We start from the raw sequence: 26,533 nt of genomic DNA on the forward strand, positions 1-26,533 counted from the left end.
AGGGTCTGTGTGAAGCCATGTTTGACTAAGTGTGGGTAGCAATCTCCCTTTGCCCATGCTTTCAAGGTAATGAAACACACAAGTCATTTCATAATTTGTGTGAATAATCCCTTTAAAATAATGTATATTTATGCATTATTGAAGTGCTTATAAATTCTTACCAGCAGTGGCTCGATGAGGGACGTGTTTGCCAGGGTTTGGTCTAGCTTTGTGATTCAAGGAGATGATGTTTGGTCAGATAGGGTCAAGGGACAACAGCCTAGCAAGTACAGCAGACAGTGGTCAACTGTTTGGTATGTCAGGAATGCTGACATCTGGAAATATACACAAACACAAATCAGATTAGACCTCCGTTTACTAATCATAACTGAACATCAGCTCAAATGTATGTAGGGGAGATTGAAGAAAGCATTTATTCTCATTGCTAGCTGAATACTGTGGAGTGGTGTACATTGGTATTAAATAATGTAAGCTATTGCAAGCCTATACAGCATCCTTTACCATTAGCAAAGGAGTGTGTTCTCTTCTTTCAAGGAACAGGCACAGTGTTGGCATACCTGTTAAGGGATTACCTTAATGATATTCACAAGTTAACATCAATTACTTAACATCAATTACATTCCAAGATATGACTGAACATTTTGTTTCAGATCAATTCATATCTCTAGGTAAAATGTAAGACAAATACTGAAGATAACAACTAGAGCCACAAGAGTAAATTGATGCCGAGCACTATGTGAAATGACACACTTTCTAGTTCATAAAGCACGGTTGACTGGTACCACAGACTGACATATCACTGCCTCTGGTTCTACTTTAACAGATGCTATACGTGGTCGTGTGGTAGAGAGGGGGGATGCAGTATGGGGTTGGCTGGAATGGTTGTCTTGCCTTGGATGGCAGTTCAGTTGAATATGTAGCATGGGCAACAACAAGTGAAATTAGGCTGCCCTCTTATGGCCAATGAGTTTCATTACATCTTTTAAAGAGACTAGGGACCCATTTACTACCATGTAGACACATTTTAGGGAACACTTATTATAAAGTGTAACTGTCTGTCTGAGAATTAGATACTTTACAGTGTTATAAGAATTGAACTTACCTCATTTTGGAAGATTTAAAGGGAGGTCAAATTTAACTGAAGAGAATGTGTTAACAATGTTTCTCTCTTTTATTTAACATACAAAAAGCCAGTAGTAGCAATAGTTATTGTTATTTAATCATGTTTTATTATAAACACAAATATGTGAGGGTGGAGAGACAAATGGTTTGAGTCGTTCAACCTTCCGGTGTTGCATTATGGCATAAAGTGAAGCAGCGTAACAGGGCAAAAGCTTGAGAATGGGGGCTACCTTTAGGAGAAAACACTTTAAATGAACTATGCCTTGTTAAATTTACATATTGCTATCATGAACAACTTGATGGCCAGCCAACTAGCTATTTCCTCTTTAAATTCAGTTATGACAAGTTTGATGCAACAGATAATAATGGTAATGTTAAAATGTGTTACTTTGTAAATCATATTAAATCATATTAAACTCAAAAAGTAGCCATTGATCCTGTAATGCAGTGTTCTCAAATCTGGTCCCCGAGAAACCCCAGGGTTGCACATTTTTTATTCAAGCCCTATACAGGCACACATGATTCAACTAATTATCAAGCCGTTGATTAATTGAATTATGTTTGCTAGTATTGAGTTGTAACAGACATCTGCAAACCTTGATGGTACTCAGGGACCAGAGTTGAGAAAGAGGGCTATAGGAGGAACGAGAACCATAGAATTAGCCATAGAATATTCTATTTTATTGGAGTGGAGAAGCTCTAATCAATTCTGAGAAGCCAGGTGGGAGCAGATCCGTGGGCGCGGCTAAAGTAGCTCCACCACCATGGTTTCTCCTGCCTCTCCTCTCTGTTCTGGTTCTGCTCCCTAATGGAATAGCGCTCAAACTGGTTGTAGGGGTCAAAGCGCTCATAGGTTCCCATGGAAGGGATGTTATAGTCCTCCTCTATGTCAGGCTCCACATCTGCCTTCTGCAGAACAAAGTCCACCCGGCCTGCTTTCTGCATGCGTGCCGGGAGGTGGATCTTCTTCATGGCCCTGGTGTAGCCTGGTGCAGAGGCAGTCAGGATGTGGATGCCAGCAGTTAGCATGCGCCAGTAGTCTCCATTTTCAGCTAGAAAGAAAGGGTGGAAGGGAGAGAGGATCTTTTGACTCAATGGGTTACACACAGCCTGACATCTCAAACAGGACATGACTGTTATTTTACACAATTAAAATGGGATCTCTTAGAGCTTTAGCATTATAGAAAATGAAACTACTTCAAACAACTACTAAAATCCTCAAAGCTACAGTTGAAGTTGGAAGTTTACATACACCTTATCCAAACACATTTAAACTCAGTTTTTCACAATTCCTGACATTTAATCCTAGTAAAAATTCCATGTCTTAGGTCAGTTAGGATCACCACTTTATTTTAAGTATGTGAAATGTCAGAATAATAGCAGAGAGAATGATTTATTTAAGCTTTTATTTCTTTCATCACATTCCCAGTGGGTCAGAAGTTTACATACACTCAATTAATATTTGGTAGCATTGCCTTTAAATTGTTTCACTTGGGTCAAACGTTTCGGGCAGCCTTCCACAAACTTCCAACAATAAGTTGGGTGAATTTCGGCCCATTCCTCCTGACAGAGCTGGTGTAACTGAGTCAGGTTTGTAGGCCTCCTCGCTCGCACACACTTTTTCAGTTCTGCCCACAAATTTTCAATAGGATTGAGGTCAGGGCTTTGTGATGGCCACTCCAATACCTTGACTTTGTTGTCCTTAAGTCATTTTGCCACAACTTTGAAGTATGCTTGGGGTCATTGTCCATTTGGAAGACCCATTTGCGACCACGCTTTAACTTCCTGACTGATGTCTTGAGATGTTGCTTCAATATATCCACACCATTTTGCTTCCTGATGTTGCCATCTATTTTGTGAAGTGTACCAGGCCCTCCTGCAGCAAGGCACCCCCACAACATGATGCTGCCACCCCCGTGCTTCATGGTTGGGATGGTGTTCTTTGGCTTGCAAGCCTCCCCCTTTTTCCTCCAAACATAAGAATAGCCATTATGGCCAAACAGTTCTATTTTTGTTTCATCAGACCATAGGCCATTTCTCCAAAAAGTACGATCTTTGTCCCCATGTGCAGTTGCAAACCGTAGTCTGGCTTTTTTATGGCGGTTTTGGAGCAGTGGCTTCTTCCTTGCTGAGCGGCCTTTCAGGTTATGTCGATATAGGACTTGTTTTACTGTAGGTATAGATACTTTTGCACCTGTTTCCTCCAGCATCTTCACAAGGTCCTTTGCTGTTGTTTTGGGATTGATTTGCACTTTTTGCACCAAAGTACGTTCATCTCTAGAAGACAGAACACATCTCCTTCCTGAGCGGTATGATGGCTATGTGGTCCCATGGTGTTATACTTGCGCACTATTATTTGTACAGATGAACGTGGTACCTTCAGGCGTTTGGAAATTGCTCCCAAGGATGAACCAGACTTGTGGAGGTCTACAACTTTTTTTCTGAGGTCTTGGCTGATTTCTTTGGATTTTCCCATGATGTCAAGCAGAGACACTGCCTTTGAAGGTAGGCCTTGAACTACATCCACAGGTACATCACCAATTGACTCAAATTATGTCAATTAGCCTATCAGAAGCTTCTAAAGCCATGACATAATTTTCTGGAATTTTCCAAGCTGTTTAAAGGCACAGTCAACTTAGTGTATGTAAACTTGTGACCCACTGGAATTGTAATACAGTGAATTATGAATGAAATAATCTGTCTGTAAACAATTGTTGGAAAAATTACTTGTGTCATGCACAAAGTAGATGTCCTAATCTACTTGCCAAAACTATAGTTTGTTATCAAGAAATGGAGTTGTTTAAAAACACGTTTCAATGAATCCAACCTAAGTGTATGTAAACTTCTGACTTCAAATGTATGTATTCATCTAATAACTATCACTTAGATTCCCAAAGCATGCAATAAAAATGACCAATCGCGATCGGTAAGGCAGACTATAGATATTACCTGTTGTGATGTCATGCCTTATTCCTCGGACAGATATCCTTGCACCTTTGATTCCATTCCCATCCGCATCCTTTACTATTCCTTTTATTCCACGGTGGACCTGGGAAACATTGAGAAGCAGTGTTAGTGGAGAAGTCCTCTCAGATCTGTTAAAAGGAGTGGTTGAAAACAGAAGGGTTGATTGGGGGATGTTTTGGAATGAATTGCTGGGTTTGAGGTCTCTCACCGACTCCATGAATGTGAGCAGAGCCTCTTTGTTGTCCTGCCAGCCTGTGTATAACTCCTCCTCAGCTGGGAATTTATCACAGCCCAACTCCACCGTCACTTCCAAACAGTTAGTGTGGAGGTAGTTGAAGTCCTGCATACCTGGCCACATTGCAAGAGGAAATATGTACCAGTGAAAGAAATGACAAACTCATCATCATAGAAAGACAATAACTAGAAGCACCACCAGGTGGCTTTCATACTTCAAAATACAACTTGCTTATTAGTAAGTGCAGGTTTTCATTGAGCCTTCATCAGCTATTTTAATCTAATGTTATACATTCACTTCAACAGTCCTAGACTTATCGACTGATTTGACGTTGTTTTTTTAAAAGTAAATGTCCACTGAAAATCTAATTTATAAAAGTTAATATTCTGTTAACTCATACCCAAATAATGTTGTTGACTCATCTTACACTCCTATATGCTATTCGTGGCCAAAGCTTAAAGTGGAGAATGTATTTATTTATTTATTTAATATTTGCAATTTTCTCATAGAGGATGATGTAAGGCTCCTGAGATTAGCTTTTTTGGAAGGAAAACTATTCCAATTAGCGAAACTGTGAAACCTATTGTTATTATACATTTTTTCCCCCTTGATATGGTCAAATAACTCAAGCATAGATTGGTAACTTTTTTCTAATTTGACACAGATACTTCAGGCCATATGTAACTTGGTCAAAGATAATGGCACTGATTGGCCTATAGGCGGCGCTGTTATTAGCAGTCTCACTTAAACCCTCATATCTGTCGCCCCATTTGACCTATAGACTTGAAACATTGTATGTAGGTGTCTTTCCTGATGATTAACACATTTGTATCAAGGAACCATAAGGTCCATCAGTATAGTATATTTTGGAAAACCTTGGGAAAACTTCTCATGAACCATAAGACCAAATAACACCACATGTGTTATGTAGTAGGCCCATGGTACATCTCTTAATTTAGTTTGAGAAAAGCTAAGGCGTTGGTTAAGAAATGTCTGAGTTAGTGATAAATCAGGAAATCAGATTTTATGCATCCATTTAAATCCTTTTTAAATCCACTTCACAGTGGCTTATCAACTTGAAACTTTTTAGGGTCATCAAAGACATTACCATGATGAGCCATGTTAGTTTGGCATTGATATCTTAAAGAATAAGGAAACTATTAATAATGATATTTTTTGTTTTTGACTATGTAATGATAATGCTTAAAATACACTGAATAAAAATATAAATGCAACATGCAACAATTTCAAATATTTTACTGTGTTACAGTTCATATAAGAAAATCATTCAATTTAAATAAATAAACGAGGCCCTTATCTATGGATTTCACATGACTGGGAATACATATATGCATCTGGTCACGGATACTTTTTTAAAAAAGGTAGGGGTGTGGATCAGAATATCAGTCAGTATCTTGTGTGACCACTGTTTTTCTCATGCAGTGCGACACATCTCCTTCATATAGAATTGATCAGGCTGTTGATTGTGGCCTGTGGAATGTTGTCCCACTACTCTTCAATGGCTGTGGAAGAACTGGGACATTTTCAGATTTCAGGAATTCTGTACAGATCCTTGCAACATGTGGCAGTGCATTATCATGCTGAAACATTTTGTGCTTATGGAACATTTCAGGGATCTTTTATTTCAGCTCATGAAACATGGGACCAACACTTTACATGTTGCGTTTATATTTTTGTTCAGTATTAAAAATTTAAAAAATCATCTAAAAGTCAGATTCACTCCAAATTTGGTCTTTGGACTCATTACAATAGTCCCTAAAGAGTTTGATAAAATAACATTGATGCATTCAAAGATGTCCACACAATACCAGTAGATGCATATGAGTACATATGCTAATACGCTAAAATATGCTAAAGAAAACTTTCAAAAATCTTCTCATGAACCATTAGTCCAAATGGCACTACATTTAGAATGTAGGCCCATGGTGCATTTAAAAAATAAATAATAATTGTAACCTTTATTTACGTCTTAACTTAGCTTGAGAAAATCAGATTTTACGTGTCCATTTACGTGTCCATTTAAACATGTCCATTTGGCCTATTCAACTTGAAACTCGCTATCATGGATGTCCCTTAAGATGTCCCTTGGTATTGATATCTCAAAAAACAAGGACATTTTTGACAACTCATTCTTTGCATATGAAACGCTTACGCTCAAAATCATCTGCAATCATCTTCTCCTCATGAACCATACATCAGATTCTCTCCAGATGTTGTATTTAGACTCATTACATCAGTCTTTAATGGTTTTGAAAAATAATTGTTGCTGCATTCAAATATGGCTAGCACATCATATTTAGCATTAGCATATTATCCTAATGCTAAAAACACAAACAAAAAACTTCTCATGAATCATAAGTAATACGGATGTATCGATTCGTTGATAAGCATCGGCCCCGGTTCAAATGTTTAATCCCAGTTCAAATGTTTAAGATATGAGTGCATCGGTCCACGGGAGCCCAAACCGATCCAAACGGTAAGAAAATCGATTAAAACACTACGAAACATTGTTCTGAAAATACAGATAATCTGTTGTGAATAAATTGATGCGTCCTATCCTTCAGCCTATCAAACTTTTATGGATTTAATTGCACATGAGATTTAAATATTTTTGGTAGTTCTGCTTTAACCAGTCAGTGCATTTGGTCATTTTTACATGGACAGGGTAGTTTTCATTTTATAACGAGGACAGCAATACTTTTTGAGAACCGCACTGGTTGGACACCTCTCCTCAGTAAAGCTCTAAACGGTCAAAACCATTACCTTTTGAGACGGGGTGAAAACAAAAGCTGTGTTATATTAATTTGCCATGTACTGTATGTCATAGCTAATTTTGAAAGATAAATATTGACATGTTACGAGCTCAAAACATTTTAATCTGCTATATGACAAATTAATCAGTGGGTGATGTGGATTTCAGATAAAAAAGTAGGGGGACAAAAACATAAATAGCCCATCCTTATCACATAGTGGTAGATGCTCAGTCTGCCCTAAGGCTTAGCTCAGGTCCCTAGACACACATGAATCGTATCAAACCGAAGCACATCGATTCGTTCCACTAATCAAACTGAATCGCACCAAATTGATTCAAACGGAAAGTATGGTCCCTGTATCGTATCGGAGCACATGTATCTAGATGCATAACGAATCGTGCTTGTAAGGAGAGATGCACATCCCTAATAAGTCAGATTGACTCCAGATATACTCAATGAATTAGCCTCTGATGAATGATTAGGGCGGCAGCGTAGCCTAGTGGTTAGAGCATTGGACTAGTAACCGGGAGGTTGTGAGTTCAAGCCCCCGAGCAGACAAGGTACAAATCTGTCGTTCTGCCCCTGAACAGGCAGTTAACCCACTGTTCCCAGGCCGTCATTGAAAATAAGAATATGTTCTTAACTGACTTGCCTGGTTAAATAAAGGTAAAATTAAAAATTAGCTGCTGCATTCAAAGTCGGCCACGCTAAACCACTAGATGGCACCATATCACACCAGGGCTATAAGAACTTAACTGATGGACATGGAGCCAAGAAATTTGGTATGTAAACCGTATGTATATGTCCTTAGAATATCTGTGTGGCTATAGTCACTGCAACCCTAGGTGGCTGCACTATAGAGGTCATTGGCACCAGTGGCACCAATAACTATTGATCAAGCAGACTTTGTCTTATGCAAATAAATGCTAGATATAAATTATGCAGACGAACAACGTGAAATACCATGAAAATATTCAACAAATCTTAGCATTAGTGAAATTGTCCCAAGCATTGTATATAAACTCAAAACATTAAGTAATTACTTTAAGAATGAATACCTGCTGTATTTCAAGCTACAGCACTAGACTAAACTTCACTTGTGTCATCCTTGTGGTTTTGAGAGATAAACATAGTAATGCTTTCACTGATGGCACATAAAGGGAGATAGTTCCTACATGATGGAGTGCTTGCTTTGTTATCCAACTGATATTGTCTCCTTTCTGTCATCCTGTGAACCCTGTTCAATGCTGCTCGCAGCCATATTTATAGGTCATATTTATTAGAAATATGGAAACACTGGACAGTTACTTTAAACTCACCACCTGCGAAACTGTACCACTTTGCTCCATTAATGATTCCGTCCTGGCCGATGCTGCCAAAGCTCCCACACCTTTCAGAGTTATTTCCTGACATGGTGGCATGGGCATCTGCATATGTTCTCGCTATCTGCTTGAATACCTGCAGCAAAAAAAATAAACATATGTCTTTCTCGTTCATAAAAAAAGATAACGGCAAGTTCTGTTTACTGTTAAATAGAAGCATACCACCCTTTCCAGCAGCATACCACCCTCCATACCACTGCTGGCTTGTTTCAGAAGCTAAGCAGGGTTGGTCCTGGTCAGTCTCTGGTTGGGAGACCAGATGCTGCTGGAAGTGGTGTTGGAGGGCCAGTAGGAGGCACTCTTTCCTCTGGTCTAAAAAATATCCCAATGCCCCAGGGCAGTGATTGGGGACACTGCTCTGTGTAGGGTGCCGTCTTTCGGATGGGACATTAAATGGGTGTGACCGCAAAGGAAATCTCCAAAATGAACCTTTTTTTCTCAAGAATGTGGTAATGAATCATCATAAATGCAGAGCATGAACAATCAATTTGACAGCTCTCTGCAATAGACACACTTCAGGTCATAGAGTGCAGTCCATTCTGGAGAGTATTGTTCATGTTGGAGTGAAGGATACATTTTGCTGTCAGTCCTACATACCTGTTCGTCTGGCGTGGGGGAGAACATCTTCTCCTCTAGTGGGTGTTTGGAGAGGTCGTAGGGATAGGACACCACCAGCTCTCCTCCGTGGAAGTTAGCTGAGAGCACAAAGGGAATGGACCTGATCCACTTCATGACTGCGTATGTCTCTGGAGCTACCTGATTTATTTAAAACACATACAGACCGGCTTATAAATCATATGTCACCATCTTCAGCTGGTCATATCACAACAAAAATGAATGATGGCATGACAACAGGAAATGATTGGTGAAGCTCAAAGCTCAATTACATATCTTGATATCAAATATTGACGATACATCAATAAGGACACACAAACTTGATTTACTATTTAATGAATGCCCTGCTTGACTTTTCTTTAAAAAATGCAATAGTGTGCAACTGCAGCCCGCTTTTCAGGGCGTTCCTGCATGTGGACATTCCTGATTCTGCAGGAATGCCACCCCTCAAGCATCCCATTGGTTCCTTCATGATCACCCCCCATCGAGCATCTCATTGGTTCCTGCATGAATGCCTCCCACCTGTCCTAGTTTAAAAATTGACAAATTGAAGTATAAAGCGGGGTTCCTGCAGATGCAGGAATGCCCCAAATTGCAGGCCACAATTGCACCCTTCTCAATTTATGCGGTACTTTGTTCTTTTTCTGTAATGCACTGTCCACTCTACCTTGAAGATTTCCCAAACTGATACGTGAGAATAAAATACCTAAGCCCTTCAGATCATGCGATTGTTATGTTCATGCCTCTAATTGAACAGTGACACATTCTCGGGACATGTATGTGAAGACGATTAATTTCTCTTGCATGCCAGCATAATTGAGCCCGTCGCCTCAATTAATAACCCAAAACAACAATGTCATCATCGAACCGAATGACTGGCCAGAGATCAGGGCATTCCTCAGCATTCCCCAGTGCAAGCTGAGAGTATTTTGCAAAACCAAATTGAAGTCAAAATGAGTGATGACATTGAAGTGTGTCTGCTGTATGATGATTTGTGAATCATAACTTACATTTGACAAGAAGCATAATGCCTGTAGACAGAATGTGTTTGAAGTTATCATGTGCACCAAGAACAGCATATCCTGCTAAATGCATCGCCAGTGGCACACACACACTTCGCGCAGATAAGGACCTCCACAATGATGTGGTCGACTATCTCCAAGGTGTGTGCTTTTCCTGGCAGCCGGATGAGGCAATTGAAGGAGGATGCTGTGAGTGATTGACTGTATAGGCCCTACTGACCTCAAATTTAATAAAGCTTACTCTGTAATGGAATGATGCTTCTAATTGCGCATTTTAAATAAAACAAATATTTTGTAGATTATACGATAGGCCGGATTGACTCTATGGCCAGATACGACTCTATGGCCGGATTGAAATTAACTTTTTTTCAAAGCTACATTCATTTGACAGACCTAACTTGAATGATTGTGTCATGTTTTGTCATTGATTATCATGCCTTGTCCCTGTTCTTCTCCTTCTATTCGTTTCCCTCTGCTGGTCTTATTAGGTTCTTTCCCTCTTTCTATCCCTCTCTCTCCCCCTCCCTCTCTCACTCTCCCGCTCTCTCTTCTCTCTATCGTTCCGTTCCTGCTCCCAGCTGTTCCTATTCCCCTAATCAATCATTTAGTCTTCCCACACCTGTTCCCGATCCTTTTCCCTGATTAGAGTCCCTATTTCTCTCCTTGTTATTCGTTTCTGCCCTGTCGGTTCCTTGTCTAGAATTCACCGTGCTGTGTTTGTGTATCGCCCTGTCGTGTCGTGTTTTCCTCAGATGCTGCGTGGTGAGCAGGTGTCTGAGTCTGTTTGGTTCAAGTGCCTTCCCGAGGCAACCTGCTGTTCACCTGCTGTTCAAGATCGAGTCTCCAGTTTGTCCTCGTCATTTCGAGTGAAAGTTGTGTTTTTTGATTGTATTTACTTTACTGGATTAAAGACTCTGTTTTCGCCAAGTCGCTTTTGGGTCCTCTTTCACCTGCATGACAGATTGTCCCTCTTTCTTCAAATTAAAGGCCTTGTCTATGATAGGCCTATTCATATTGTCACGACTTCCGCCAAGGTCGATTCCTCTCCTTGTTCGGGCGGCATTCGCCCGTCGATGTCACCGGTCTTCTAGCCATCGTCGATCTACCTTTCATTTTCCGTTTGTTTTGTCTTGTTTTCCCGCACACCTGGTTTGCATTCCCTCATTACTCGTTTTGTATATAACCCTCTGTTTCCCCCCATGTCTGTGTGTGGAATTGTTATATGTAAATGTATGTGTACTCCAGGCTGGTTTGCGCCGGGTTATTATATGTTTAGTTTTCTTAGTACCGTGTTCTGTTCGCCTCAATAAAGGGAACCCGTTTGCTACCCATTTCTGCTCTCCTGCGCCTGACTTCCCTGCAGCCAGTTACGCACTCCTTTACACATATTTTGTTAAAGCCTATAGGCTACAGTATATGATACATTCAGGTAATGAACTCATTATACATTAACATTTCCTTTTATTGCAATTATTTCTTGTCAATCAATCTTGAATTAGAAAAAAATCAAATATTCTACTCTATTACCCTATATACAGTGCCTTGCAAAAGTATTCACCCCCTTGGCGTTTTTCCTATTGTGTTGCATTACAACCTGTCATTTAAATTGATATTTATTTGGATTTCATGTAATGAACATACACAATATAGTCCAAAACGGTGAAGTGAAATGAAATAACTTGTTTCAAAAAATTCAAAAAAATAAAAAACTGAAAAGTTGTGCATGCATATGTATTCACCCCCTTTGCTATGAAGCCCCTAAATAAGATCTGGTTTAACCAATTACCTTCAGAAGTCACATAATTAGTTAAATAAAGTCCACCTGTGCGCAATCTAAGTGTCATATGATCTATCACATGATCTTAGTATATATACACCTGTTCTGAGAGGCCCCAGAGTCTGCAACACCACCAAGCAAGCGGCATTATGAAGACCAAGGAGCTCTTCAAACAGGTCAGGGACAAAGTTGTAGGGAAGTACAGATCAGGGTTGGGTCATAAAAAAATCTGAAACTTTGAACATCCCACGGAGCACCATTAAATCCATTATTTAAAAAATGAAAGAATATGGCACCACAACAAACCTGCCAAGAGAGGGCCGCCCACTCATGGACCAGGCATGGAGGTCATTAATCAGTGAGGCAACAAAGAGACCAAAGATAACCCTGAAGAAGCTGCAAAGCTCCACAGCAGAGATTGGAGTATCTGTCCATAGGACCACTTTAAGCCGTACACTCCACAGAGCTGAGCTTTACCGAAGTGTGGCCAGAAAAAAATAAGCAAACATGTTTTGTGTTCGCCAAAAGGCATGTGGGAGACTCCCCAAACATATAGAAGAAGGTACTCTGATCAGATGAGACTAAAATTGAGCTTTTTGGCCATCAAGGAAAACGCTATGTCTGGCGCAAACCCAACACCTCTCATCACCCCAAGAACACCATCCCCACAGTGAAGCATGGTGGTGGCAGCATCATGCTGTGGGGATGTTTTTCATTGGCAGGGACTGGGAAACTGGTCAGAATGTAAGGAATGATGGATGGCGCTAAATACAGGAACATTCTTGAGGGAAACCTGTTTCAGTCTTCCAGAGATTTGAGATCGGGACGGGGGTTCACCTTCCTTCCAGCAGGACAATGACCCTAAGCATACTGCTAAAGCAACACTCGAGTGGTTTAAGGGGAAACATGTAAATGTCTTGGAATGGCCTAGTCAAAGCCCAGACCTCAATCCAATTGAGAAGCTGTGGTATGACTTAAAAATTGCTATACACAAGCAGAACCCATCCAACTTGAAGGAGCTGAAGCCGTTTTGCATTGAAGAATGGGCAGAAATCCCAATGGCTAGATGTGCCAAGCTTATATAGACATACCCCAAGAGACTTGCAGCTGTAATTGCTGCAAAGGGTGGCTCTACAAAGTATTGATTTGGGGGGGGGTGAATAGTTATGCACGCTCAAGTTTTCTGCTTTTTTGTCCTTTTCTTGTTTGTTTCACAATAAAAAATATGTTGCATCTTCAAAGTGGTAGGCATGTTGTGTAAATCAAATGATACATACCCCCCCAAAATCTATTTTATTCCAGGTTATAAGGCAACAAAATAGGAAAAATGCCAGGGGGGTGAAAACTTTCGCAAGCCACTGAACATTAAATTAAGTTATTATCCTGTAGATGACAGGGATTGGATTTTACTTTTTCCCGTGCTGCATTCATTTGACAGACCTAACTTGAATGATTGGCCCTCTTTACATTCAGTAGTCTATTTCTCCTATAATGTCTCATCTATGATAGGCCTTTTAATATTTGTATTGTATTAATATTTTGTTGAAGTCGAGTTAGGCTATACATTTAAGGAATTAACTGATTATACATTAAGTCAATAATTTTTTCACACAGTTTATATTGTATCCTATTATACATCATATGTTAATAATACTGCTATTGATGTTTATCAGTGATATGTTCAGAATAAAGAAACTGTTACAATATATACTGCCCATTGCTTAATTTCCCATGATTATAATAATTAACATTGTAACATCATCTGCATTCTTTTTCAAAATAACACAAGAAGGATTTCCTAGCGTAGATTTTCACTTGAAATAATATAACTCTTGAAACCTACATTAGGCCTAGAGCCTGCACAGGTGCTTAGGACAATGTGGTAAAGTACTCATTTTTTCCTTCTCCACTATTTATGAAAAACCCTCTCACTTGGTATCAATTTGGATTCATTTGTTTTTCTGTTTTGTTTTTTTTGTCTCACTTTCAGGAATAAAAATCAGTTAAACAGGAAATAAACTTTGTCTGTCCTAATGCCAAAATACACGTAAGGCATTGTCAATTGTCATGTATTCATATCTAGTAGCATAAACACCACACAATCAATGCACACATGCATATAAATCGATAGGAATTCATACTGTACCTTATCAAACCAGTAAGCGTCTGGAATTGGGATGTGGTCGCTACGGAAATGCCGGTGTCTGCGGCGGCCATAGGCGACAGCGGTCAGGTCAGGGAAGTTCCTGTTCAGGTCAATGTTTTGGGCATTACCTCGACCCAGCGTCCAGCTGTAGTAGTTCTGAGCCTGTAGAGTTTCATACAGTGGATAGTATACTGTAAGTATCGAGCAGTGAATATTATATGATTGATATTTGATTGGTGTTGTTGACTAATGTGAATTCAGTGTTGAACACAGGAGGCTGCTGAGGGGAGGCAGCTCATAATAATGGAAACCATGTGTCTGATGATACCATTCCACCGATTCTGTTCCAACCATGACCACAATTCTGGCCTCCCCAATTAAGGTGCCACCAACCTCCTGTGGTGCTGAATAAACTTAACGTTCCGTCCGACCTGCCGTTGAATTCTGGTAAAAACCTGGTAGAATGTGTGTATACTTTCAAAGCCAATAAGTCTTCCATGTTGATTCACCATCATGTTGGAATTACGTTCAAATAACATAGCAACAGCATTGATTCAACCTACCTCCTCATTCTCGGGGTCGTTGGTGCCCTGGACCTCAGCAGCAGCCAACTCATAGCCGTCAGGGTTCATGGAGGGCAGGATGTGGATACGCGTGGTGTTGATCAGGCTCTGGATGCGCTGGTTCCCCAGCAGGTACTCTGAACACAGGTACTGGGTCAGATAGATCAACAGCTGGCGACCCAGCACCTCGTTCCCGTGCATGTTGCCTATGTACTTCATCTCCGGTTCAACTGTTGATATCAGGCAACAGGATAGGGACTTACTTAACATTTATTCAGCAAGAAAGTCGCTTGAGATGAATGATCTGTTTTTCAAGGGAGACCTGGCCAAGACAACAGCTTACAGTCTAGTGCAACAATCAAAAAAGACACACTATCTCCGGTTGAACTCTGAACCGAGGACTCCCTCTCACTGTACTGTATATTTGAGGACCATTTGTACTCACGTAATTCATGTACTCCAGGGTTGTTTGAGAACTCAATCACTAGCAGGTCTTTGCCCTCCACACTGCGGCCGATGCTGTAAGTTGTGGCGATTTCGGGGCATTGCGCTGCAGTCTTCTTCAGGATGCTGTTCATCTGGGTGTTAGACTGATAGCTAAACTGGATGACAGTATGAGGCTCCTCAGGGGTATTATCTATACTGGCCTGGTCTTCTTCCTGTGTCACTATGAGAAAGAAGAGATGGTGACATTTTTATAATAATGGCTTATTCGTAAAAGTTGTTATAAAGTGTAGCCAAAGATATAAAGATTAATAGTGTTCCAAGCCAGTTAAGACACTTTTGTATTAACTATCAAGCGTGACATTGATTCAATGTCATAGAAAAGTTTACATTTGAAAGCATAACCATGCTTCAATAAACCGCCTCACTTAAATAAATTGGATCCATATCAGAATACCATTTTACCAAATACGGCCTTAGTCTTTCATCTCATGCCGAGTAAAGCCCTGTAAAATATCAGGAGACTGACGAATTAGAGAAAGTGGAAAGTCTACATTCTAGCCCCGGTCTGCACTTCTATATAAATGTGCTCATTTAGGCAAATGTGCCAGACCTGAAAGGTAAGCAACCAATCAAAGTTGAGACATAAGAACCAAAGAAAACAGTTCAACATAAATATCTGCATGGAAATGATTATAAACCTTAGTAGGGTTGCCAGACATCAGCTTGTGTTTCAGTTAGATTCTAAGATCGGTTTGGAAACAGATTTCATACTACACTAAAAACTGTTATGTAAAACTTTATACCACCATCTGTGTGCATATCTATAACCATAACATATTGTATGTATAATATGTAAATTCATATCTATAATATGATTCTGGGAAGTGGCTATATGAACATTCAACTGTTATTTTGTCGGTATAGGCTACTGTAGGACCTGTTTATGGTGGGAAAGAGTAGCTGTGGAGTTAAATAGAGAGAGTACAAAGGAATAGAGGACTCATTAACACTCATTGAGAGCAATTTCATAGCTGGAGTGTGCGTTGGTTGCAGCCACAGAGAGAAACAAACTGTACGGAACTCAAGTTAGACTGATCACTTCTCCGCGTGAATTCATAGACTTGTTAAAAAGCACACAGTATATCTTGCTTGAGTCAAGATATTAATGGCAGATATGATAACAGCGTTGCCTGTGGACATAAAGTGACATCATTTGTATGTGTTCCCATATGGCTCACATGATGTTATTGCAGTTGTCAAATCTCTAACATCTTGCTTATGGGTTATTTTTGAGGGCTTTGTATAGTTGCTACAAATATAGATCCTTTCTAGGTCACAAAAGCCTACGTGGGGGCAGCTGCACGAAAATATAATAAACAATGGCATGGAACAATATTTAACTACACATTTTCGCTATGTTCCTTTCTAATAGGCTACTTGTATTAATTATAACACAAGAATTGATTACCATTCTCATAAAAGGTCAGCAGCGAAGCAGAGCAAACAAGTTTGGTACTGTGTTAGACATTATTTTTTACATACAAATCTGATTGGATACAAAGTTTGATTATGGAAATATCAGCCCTCTAACTTGAGAGTTGCTTTTTTCTTTCTGAGGGGCTAATCGGGGACATTTTCGGAAACAACTCAAGCCGGGGACAGGCCATTAAAATTGGGGAAATCGGGGACATCTGGTCACCTTACCACAAGGGCTCATGTGGCAACCAGGCGACTATCATAAATCTCCGTTCTCCGTTGGCCCTCCAAGGATGCTTCTGTTATTAGAGGGGGTTTGGGTGTTCTTTTTCTTTAGATTGATATCATCTTGTAATAATATTGACACACATGGTTCTCTCTAGTCGTACATTTTGCTCATGTGGTTGTTTTATGTCTGAAAATACTATTTGAGTCAACATCCTACTGTACAGTAGTTAGTGTCCTATTGTAGTCTCTATCATAGATTGATAGTCACATGTATGATATGACACCAGTTAAACTGTGGTTGTTACCTCGTAGGCCCTCCAGTGGGTCGTAACAACCCTCCTGGTCGCTGACAAAGAAGCGGTCACAGTCCAAGAAGTAGGGCCAGGCCATCTCGATGCCCTCGAAGGCGTGGCGACAGCTCTTACGCACCGCCTCGCAGGTACTCCTGCACGGCTTGAGCACCTTACATTATAAAACAAAACGTTCTGACTTTAATGAAAGTTATGACATTATTGAACGTTATTACATTATCCAGTGTTATTACATTATCCTTTGTTAGCTACACACTTTCTCCTTTTCACAGCGTGGCACCAGCACTGAGCAGCCCAGCATGCGGATGTCCGGGGTGCACTCTCCATTGAGCAGGTTGTGGACCACACTGAGGAGGAGGTACTCGGGGCCCAGCTCGGCCTCCTCACGGGTCCTGTGGCCCAGGATGTTGGGGAACATGGTGTGGGTGTAGGACATGTCGTCGCAGTAGTTCATCATGATGTCCACGCACTTGGCTGGGTAGAGGAGAGAGGCAACCAAGAAGCAGGTTCAGAAAGATGGAAGAGATTAAGTGCTATATGGTGACTGATCTGAATGTAGACTCATACCTTACCATGTTGAATCATTCATGTATAAAATACACATAGTACATCAAAAGGCTGTAATATAACATCATTATGCAAAACTTCATAATACCATGTATTGTTTCATACTATTATGTAATCTTTGCAATTAACTTCGATGGGACCTTTGGATGCTTTTGTAATGTGGGTGGCAAAATAATCTTATAACAATTGATTTGTTAGTCATTATTTTCAGGTGGGGGCGTAGTGTCGACTCGCTTGCAAGACGGTTTCTATGGTCCATATGTTCTCTCCATTGTAAATCAGTAGGTTTAGGGGTATTGGCCAGGTGTTTTCCTCTTGTATCTTTACATTTGTTCTCAGTTCATTTATTTAAGAAATATAGCTAAGATGTTCAGTAAGCAACCATCACTAATTTCCTTGACATGGAAAATATACATAACCTGATATTAAATTGTCATATGTATATGCATGCAAGAATCCATCCCTTTGTCTAAAACGTTTTTATTATCTCATATATAGCTACCTCTATGCAGTACCAAAAAGGATGAAGTCCAAATATTTCTATTATGTCTGGAGATTAAAATGTGAATATTTCATACAGCTATTTATCATCCAAAAATACACTTGGTAGCTCGGAGATGCCTTAAGGCCATAATATCCCATTGAATATCCCACTGCCCGCCTAAAGCCATAATAACCTTACTAGATGTTGTCAGTCAAGTCTGTACACACATTACATTTACATAAGTTTGAAGGGTTTCTTGATGAAAGAAATACATACGTTTTTCAGGTTCTGGTTCTTTGCAAAAACGACCTGAAAGACAAACCATTGTTAGTTTATTTCATACCTTCAACACTAGATGGCAGAATAACATTTATCACCACCGTTATTGGTGACTTTAGTTTGTTTTTATGAACCCTCTATCTGGCTTTACCATCTCTCCTCACAAATGTCTGCCTGTCCAGCCTGATCTCATAGATTAGACGTAATATAGTAAACATAAATCCAAGACACTTAAATTAGTATGATATGTTACGATTGGTATGGTTACAAAAGACAGATGGTTACTTTAGGCAAAAACAAAGGTTTCATCACGCACAACTTTTTATCTAATTAGCAACTTTTCAACTACTTACTACTATTTAGCTCTTTGTAACTTACTTAGCATGTTAGCTAATCTTTCCCGTAACCCTAATCCCAACCTTAACCCTTTTCCTAACCCTAACCTTAACTATTTTAGCTAACCCTTCCCCTGATGCTAACCTTAACCCTTTAAATGTTACCCAGCTAGCTAACGTTAGTCACCTAGCCACCTAGCTAGAATTCGTAACATAGAATACGTTTAGCAAATTCTTAACATATTGTACATTTGCACATTTGTAACATATAATACGAATTGTACTTTCTAACATGTCATACTAAATGACTGATGGACAATCACAAATTAATACATACCATACGAAACTTAGCATATGATACTAAAGAGAAAGTATCGGATTTACGTTTTTTTTTTACGAAATGCTCTGAGACCAGGTTGGTCTGTCAGTAAAATCTTATTAATTTTCTAAGAACTCTCATTCTTAGGATCAGATGACCTCTCAGTAGTGATGAATATCTACCTCAATATTTCTATATAACTCTGCAATTCCTATCATTCTCTAAAGAAATTAAGCAGTTATTTCGCACTCATTTAAGACACATGCTGTAAGAGGTTACTTTTACTTTTGTTACTGTTGGCAGCTTGTGAATTAAAATAGGCCACAATAGTTTGTCTATGTTTTAGATTAAATTCCTCTGAACCATTGCCTTGTAGATAAACATATTTCAGGAATAGCCTACACACTGTCACATCACTCCTATGAACAAAACACACCATGTGTGTTATCATAGCAAGCGGAGTACTTTACCGAGAAATTCGTCTTCAGGGTTGCAGCGCGGAGAGGCACACCAGATAACCGTTACAAGTGCATTCAGAAAAACAATAGTCTTCATTTTCCTCCGCATAAATTCCATATTTTGTGATGTGGCACCTCAAGCCTACTGCGCCTAATTACACGAAAACTTTGAGAGCTTCCCTAAAAAGTGAGGTTATTACAAGTATTACGGTTGACTATCAAATTACAGAGGGAAATGTTCCGGACAGAAGTGGCAGAAGGCTGGAGTTGGGAGGATTGTGCTTGAAAACATGCTGCAAATAAACTTTCTGAAATACACCTCTTACCAATCCTATACTGTAAACAGTTTTACTCAACCATTTCCACATATATGAACCTTTCATTTCTTACCTTAAAGTGCATTCATTTATTGGACATGTATGTTGACAGTACATATGCTCTATAAAATAAATAGGCTTGATACTTGTTGCTCGATGAATTTTCCCGCCCTTCAGTCGCTCGAGCCAATCCGTTGATCCCTTTTAACTAATCAACAATCAATCATACAGAGGCGTTTAATAATATCGCTGTACTCCTACTTACTGCATGGAAACTAGTTATTGGGTTATTCGATCGAGGTGTGGTGACACAAACGTTGAATTGTGTATCCAGGCAGCCTCTAGTCTAGCACCTGCAAAACAGCTGGTGATGCATCTGCCAAGATAAAATGCCAGATTGGGCATTAAGATATGAGATAATGCTTCTAAATGTCCCTGTTATGTTGTCTCATATGGCCTGGTATCAAATGATGCTTGTTATTGGACAGCTTTATTGCACATTTTTCACCAACATCTTTACTCACACACTGCCAATTTAGGCTACAGCAAGTGGCTTACAGTATGAAATACTTTGTGTCTATACATCTAATGAAACCAGTTCTGATAAAGCAACTATAGGAGCTAAACAGTCATACTGTATATTAAATTCTGGCACACACACAATAACGTGTTTAAAGCACTTATTGAACGTAACATTATTCCCCTATAGCATTTTAAGATCAAATAAATAATATCGTTTCTAATACAGTGCAACATAGTTTGATAAAGATAACATCAGGTATTTATAAATATCCATATATACATTACCAGCAATCACTGGAAAATATTTATATGGATATTTGGCAAAATAAAGTATTATACACAGTAGTTCAAAGCCATTTCAGTCAAAATTATCTTTATGTAGTACATTCAGTTACAACATGCTAATATCATAGTAAACATGATATTTGCCTTTGGCTCCTGTAACTAGTAGCTCTGAGAGAAATACAAAGTGCATTCATTTCCAGTGATTGACATGAAGAAATTGTGAACAACTGCAGTAGTAGTCTAACCCAATGAGTCTAACACAGTCCATAGTCTACATAACATGGCCATCTATTTAGCAATACTTGCCACAGCGAGTACCATTCATTGACAAGTATACATTTTAACTTCAAGAAATTGCACCAGTGGCCCAATGGCTACTAGCCAGCAGCTAGTTAAGCGTTCCCATCCTCCCTATGCACTGTTAACAGTCCATAACCTTGTAAGCTCGGGCACCCAGAACTAACATTTTGAGTAATTGCGTCAAATGCTCCATTAAGTTCTGGGGGGAGACGTGATAGAAAATGTACGAACGTGACGAGCGAAGTCGCCACCCCTCTAAACGGAAACTCTCAGCCATTTCAGGCAAGTCCATGGGCCCAATGTCCCTTCCCCTACCGAAATTCGAAAGATGTGAGCACCTGCGAAATTGTGATTCGTTCAACTGATCAGTGACGAGAAATCAGCGTACCGGAACAGAGTTCCTCGTTAGTCGTCGCATCCAACAGTCTGTCGGCATATGGTACTACCATGTATGTTATGTGCATCTCTCAACAAGAAATTAATAACCTTCATAGCACTTCCCTGTGTTCTATATGGGTGTCAAAAGGTCTGTACATTTGGCTATGTCAGCTTCTTTATAAAGAGGTTGTTATATGGTCGATAAGTGCCCACTAGCATACCTTGCTACTCAGCAGAGACAATAATTCAGTCTCTAATGGTGTGATTCATCCGTTTATGATTCAACCCGAGCCCCTGGCTGATTCAATAACATTGATTCATTTGATTCTGGCTCTGTGCCATCGTGTGTGTGCGTGGTTCTACCAGTGAACCATAGATCAATAAACTTCCTTTTTTACCAATAAGCCTGGAGCAAACATCCCCGAATGCGATCATTCTTTGCACAGTCCATCTTGCCATCTTCCTCTGTCTACCCCTCCAGTTTTCCTGTCTCCCTCTATCCTACTCCTCCCCTCTTGCTTTTCCTCCCACAACATCTCCCTCTCTCTCACTATCTCTTTTCTTCTCCAACAATCCCTTTTTCTGACCATCTCTCTCTCAGCTCCTGCCCTTTTGCCATAAGGAAACCTTTATTTTTGGGCTGTCTGTCTGTGGTATATTTGTTATGTCCAAAATGGGGCTATTAACTGATCCTATGGAGAGAGTAGTCGTTCTCTGTATCCAGAGAGCTGTTGTGGCCAGACGATGGGTACAGGTCACGGCGCAGCAGCCGGTTGATGACGGTAACCAGGACCTTCTTGTACTGTTGACGCAGGAGGGAGTAGGCAAAGGGGTCAGACGCAGCCTTGCTGTATGTCAGGCACTTACTGAAGATTCCCCAGTGGCGATTGATGCCCACGAAGGGAAGCAGCTCCGTCAGCCTGAGAAGGCAGAGGTCAAGTTAGAGTTCGGAAAATAGCCTTTTAGAAAGGGCACATGTTATCCCATATTCAAAGCATGGTATTTATCTTGCAGTGAGTTGTTCTGTTTGCTATTGAGAGTGTTTTGTGGTAACTCAGTTGTTATTCTATGAAATGCCATGAGGCTCTAAGGTTGCAAGGTAGAACAGAATAAATGTGGCTTTATTGTTCAGCCGATAAACAGCGTGGGCGACTAACATTATACTAAAGGTAATAATAATATACATAAAATATTTATTCATAAGAAAAATGTATACGGTGAACATTGCTACATTATTATGGCCCACTGGTATGCATAAATGCTAATGACGCATGCAGTTGAGTGATAGAGGATAAATCCTGCCAATAAGCAGAAATTTCCCCTTCATCAAGTAATTCCGACTCTTTCCATTGTGTGCACAGGAGGTTAAAAGTTATGCCAATTACTGAGACAGATTTCCTCATTAAAATGTTTTTCATTATTCCACCCCCACCCCCTTCTAGATCCCACCTATCAGGTGGGGTCAGGTGGGGTCTAGAGTCCCACACCCACACACTATCTAAACCAGGGGTATTTCACTCTTACCCTACGAGGTCCGGAGCCGGAGCTGGTTTTCTGTTCTTCTACCTGATAATTAATTGCACCCACCTGGTGTGCCAGGTCTAAACCTGGCGCGGAACAATTAAAACAAGTAGTGGAACTGGCTTCGAGGTCCAGAGTTTAGTTTTAGGGATCTAAACTATCACCCAGGTCTGTATAACACACCTGCATCAGATTTTATGTAATCTTCTTTGACGAATTTCTATTGTTCTGAAGTAAAGTTTCGGACTGATGCATCTAAAAACACTCCTCTTGAATTAATGTGGAGTTCTATGGAACCCCTGTTATTCCTAGTTAGGCACCTGCCCATAACTACAATCTCTAGACCAGTGGTTCCCAACACCAGTTGTCGAGTACCCCCAACAGCACACATTTTTGTTGTAGCCCCAGAAATTAAAACCTGTTTCAACTCATTTAGGTCCTGATGATTAGTTGATGGGTTGAAACTGTTGTTCTTGTCCCGGGGCTACAATAGAAATGTGTACTGTTGTGGGTACTGGAGGACTGGAGTTGGGAACCACTGCTCTAGGTCATGCTGTGCATTCTTGGTAATTAAAGTCTCTCTGTATGATAAATGTCATCTCATGGTTCAGTGAAATTAGATGACAACAGGTAATGGATTGTTTAATGATGGATGTTTCAGTTACAGAAGGAGATCATTGTCATAAACACACAAAAAAAACTCATTGGGTGAAATTGAATTAAACCTTCTGTTGTGCATGCATATGGCTCAATCTTGCATGCATATTGCCTCACCTTACAACTGAACTTTGTTCAATCAGTTATTTTGCTGTGTGGCAAAAGTTATTAGACCGTGTATATACCATTTGCTTATAGCCTATATATTTGCTGTTCATTAACTGAGTTTTATGAGCAAAGTCTGTTCACCCGGTGATGTGTTAATCTCATAAACCCTATAATACCCCTTTAATAGTTTGCGTTTACAGTAGGTGAATAAAACACCTGTTTGTACAGCTGCCTGTATTGCAGTTTACTGGAAATCCACTTACCTCGTAATAACATAGGGAGCAAAACAGATGATGAACGACCCAATGAAAATGCTGATTTTCTTGGTGGCTCTCTGTTTCCTCCGCTTTTGCTCTACCAGGCACCTTTGTTTCACACTGAAAATAGAAATGAACTTGTATTAGTCCAGCAGAACAAATGACAAAACATTATACATTTAATATTTCCTTACATTTTTCGAACACCTTCTTCTAAGCATGTTTCCTCAGGGTTGACGCTATAACCTCTTATCATAGACTACTGTAAAGTTATTACAGCCCGTTGTAACGGCTATTCATTCCACACCTCATAAGTAAAGGAACATACATACGTTGGGTGAATATCCACCAGCAAGAACAGGGTCTGCATGGTTATAACGTCGATCCTCTTGCAGTGGAAGCGTGCAACTTTTAACACCTTCAGATAGGTGAAGCACAGGATCAGTAGAGAGAGCATGAAACTAGTGGCGTGGAAAACGACGGTGAAAATTGTAAACTTCATCCTGTCGCTCTCCTCGCTCAAATGCAAGGTGCACGAGGCGTAAATGTGGCTATAGTCAACCCAGGAGAACAGGAGGGCGATGACGGAAAACGTGAGGGAGTGGAGCCACGAGTAGCACATCATGATCACTGCGTCCTTGTAGCGCATTTTACTGGAGTAACTCAAGGGAAAGACCACCGCTATCCAGCGGTCTATACTGAGTGCTGCCATACTCAACATAGTGTTCGCAGTCAAAAAAGTCTCCAGAAAGCTCACTGTATGGCAAAGGCAATCCCCAAAAGGCTGCTGGTTTCCGATAATCCCCACCAATGTCGATGGCATGTTCAAAAGGGTGATAAGTATGTTGCAGAAAGACAGGTTCATGGTGAATATTCCCGGCACCTGTCGGCGGATCTCGGTGCTCTGGACAAAACATAGCAGCACCAGCAAGTTCGACAACAACGAGACAATTGCGACCACAATAATGAACAACGCGAAGATAATTTCCACAAAGTCCATGTCTCACTTCGAAAAGTCCACTTGCGTTTTACATACACCTGTAAATAATAAACACGTAATATCCACCATGATTGCACCGTCGTTTATCTCCAGTTGGTCCTCATTACAGAACGGAACTCCTGCAGGTCTCGCCGTCTCCAAGTTGGTGGAGCGCTGTCCAGAGTGCTGAAGTGAGGAGACGCGGGAGCGCCTTTCGAACCGCAGACCATTTCGTTAGTCAAACTTGTGGATTGTTCTACTCTCACAACAGATCACACACGTATTTGGAACAGCATTCACTGGTATGTGTAATTTAGCGTTTGGGTCCAACATGGGCTGATGTTTCGTATCTCCTCTCCCTCCTACGACTACCTCCACAAGAACACAGTGGGACCGCTACGCGCCGCATTGTCTTGTAAACAGAACATGCGTACTAGAGAAACAAGGTGACTGTTAAGGGAGCCTGCCCTGTCTAGCGCAGTCGTTTGAATAATAAAAATAAGCTATCACATTAAGCTAAAGAGAATGTCCTCCATATAGTTTTATAATATGGGGAAGTTTCCCCCATTGGGTCATTGATACGTTTTGTAATTTACTCATGTGTTTGCGAAGTGATACACATTAGACTAGAGATGGCAAAATTATGTTTCATAATGAACAAATATATACACCTTTACTGCGTCCTCATTTAATGATTAACTTTCCCAAATCGATAGTGGCTCAGCGACACCGCGCAGTGATAGGCCTGCTTGACAGATATTCAATAATTATGCGCGTCTCCCGTAGTCGAACGGCACCAGCTGCACATTGGAGAGGCATGCAGGGAAACAGGCAAATAAATCCGTTTCCCTGACATGAATTATTCACAAACCCTGAACAATTGTGTACGATTGTTAGAACAGAAATCTGTCTCAACTGTTTTGTAGTAAAATACGAATGTGACCAATTATGAATGCAAGGTTGTAAGAGAAGGTAGACATACCTGTATTGCTGAAATCCATGCAGCCCCAAGAGTTTAGATTCTTTCATTATAATATTGGTGTAATATTTGACTGGATATCATCATGTCAAAGAGAGACACACTGGAAAATGATGTGTTTGCATATTCATGACTCTTACCTCATTTGGTGGAAAAGTACTGTACATCCCTACAGCCTACTAGCATCATTTACATGCCAGAGATTAACTCATCACTGATGCTAATGCAGTAAATGTCCTGTATCTGAAAAGAACCATCATCAGAGCAACTATAACTGTCATCACCGGCCTCAATTATGTAAATTCATATTTTGTCAAATATATTTATTTTGTCAAATAAAGTGAAAATATAACAGTTCTAATATATTAGAACTCCAAAGCCCAGAATAGCAGCCTTGTAATGGACGAATACTAATATGCGTCATTGGTCAATGGGGGTCAATATATGTCAGATAGTCTCTTATAGCTAGTCCAGTTGATTCCTCATGTATTTCTATTTTTTTTATTATTCCACAAGGAGCAATAAAATCCAGCCCCCACAGAGTCCATCTGGCTCTTATAATCACAATCACTAATATGGTAAGTCTACTGTTAAAATACAGAATAAATGACAGTATGCAAGACCATATGTACCACCTGTACTGTCTCTATTGTATGAATAACTCTTCCAAGTAAAAGCAGTGCTACACAATCAATCAAATGTATTTTACAAAGCACTTTTTAC

At 40.1% G+C, this 26,533-nt stretch overlaps 2 protein-coding genes across 2 annotated transcripts; both read right to left on the reverse strand.

The window, feature by feature from the left end:
• Window positions 1-1,152: 1,152 nt before the first annotated feature.
• On the reverse strand, window positions 1,153-19,706 carry LOC124008237 (carboxypeptidase Z-like). Its single transcript, XM_046319372.1, has 12 exons — window positions 19,520-19,706; window positions 18,393-18,425; window positions 17,322-17,539; window positions 17,060-17,216; window positions 15,049-15,270; window positions 14,604-14,833; window positions 14,041-14,202; window positions 9,078-9,236; window positions 8,418-8,556; window positions 4,298-4,437; window positions 4,072-4,171; window positions 1,153-2,174 (listed from the first exon to the last, which is right to left on the reverse strand). Exons 1-12 carry the CDS (start codon window positions 19,623-19,625, stop codon window positions 1,822-1,824), a joined length of 2,019 nt encoding a protein of 672 aa, XP_046175328.1. The 5' UTR covers window positions 19,626-19,706; the 3' UTR covers window positions 1,153-1,821.
• Window positions 19,707-19,979: 273 nt separating this feature from the next.
• On the reverse strand, window positions 19,980-25,263 carry LOC124008506 (G-protein coupled receptor 26-like). Its single transcript, XM_046319824.1, has 3 exons — window positions 24,185-25,263; window positions 23,859-23,972; window positions 19,980-22,229 (listed from the first exon to the last, which is right to left on the reverse strand). The coding sequence occupies exons 1-3, from the start codon at window positions 24,850-24,852 to the stop codon at window positions 21,992-21,994; spliced, it is 1,020 nt and encodes a 339-aa protein (XP_046175780.1). The 5' UTR covers window positions 24,853-25,263; the 3' UTR covers window positions 19,980-21,991.
• Window positions 25,264-26,533: the final 1,270 nt, after the last annotated feature.

This window comes from Oncorhynchus gorbuscha, linkage group LG21 (genome assembly GCF_021184085.1).
Source record: "Oncorhynchus gorbuscha isolate QuinsamMale2020 ecotype Even-year linkage group LG21, OgorEven_v1.0, whole genome shotgun sequence".
Taxonomy (NCBI): Eukaryota; Metazoa; Chordata; class Actinopteri; order Salmoniformes; family Salmonidae; genus Oncorhynchus; species Oncorhynchus gorbuscha.

Excerpts from the sequence above, each read along its gene's own strand:
- LOC124008237 (XM_046319372.1), bottom strand. The coding sequence starts at position 19,625 with ATGGAATTTATGCGGAGGAAAATGAAGACTATTGTTTTTCTGAATGCA. Across the intron at positions 17,540-18,392 it reads AGAACCAGAACCTGAAAAAC|CCAAGTGCGTGGACATCATG; the intron begins GTATGTATTTCT and ends TCCTCTACCCAG. Across the intron at positions 4,172-4,297 it reads TGCTCACATTCATGGAGTCG|GTCCACCGTGGAATAAAAGG; the intron begins GTGAGAGACCTC and ends AATGTTTCCCAG.
- LOC124008506 (XM_046319824.1), bottom strand. The coding sequence starts at position 24,852 with ATGGACTTTGTGGAAATTATCTTCGCGTTGTTCATTATTGTGGTCGCA. Across the intron at positions 23,973-24,184 it reads CTGGTGGATATTCACCCAAC|TGTGAAACAAAGGTGCCTGG; the intron begins GTATGTATGTTC and ends TTCTATTTTCAG. Across the intron at positions 22,230-23,858 it reads GCTCCCTATGTTATTACGAG|GCTGACGGAGCTGCTTCCCT; the intron begins GTAAGTGGATTT and ends CTGCCTTCTCAG.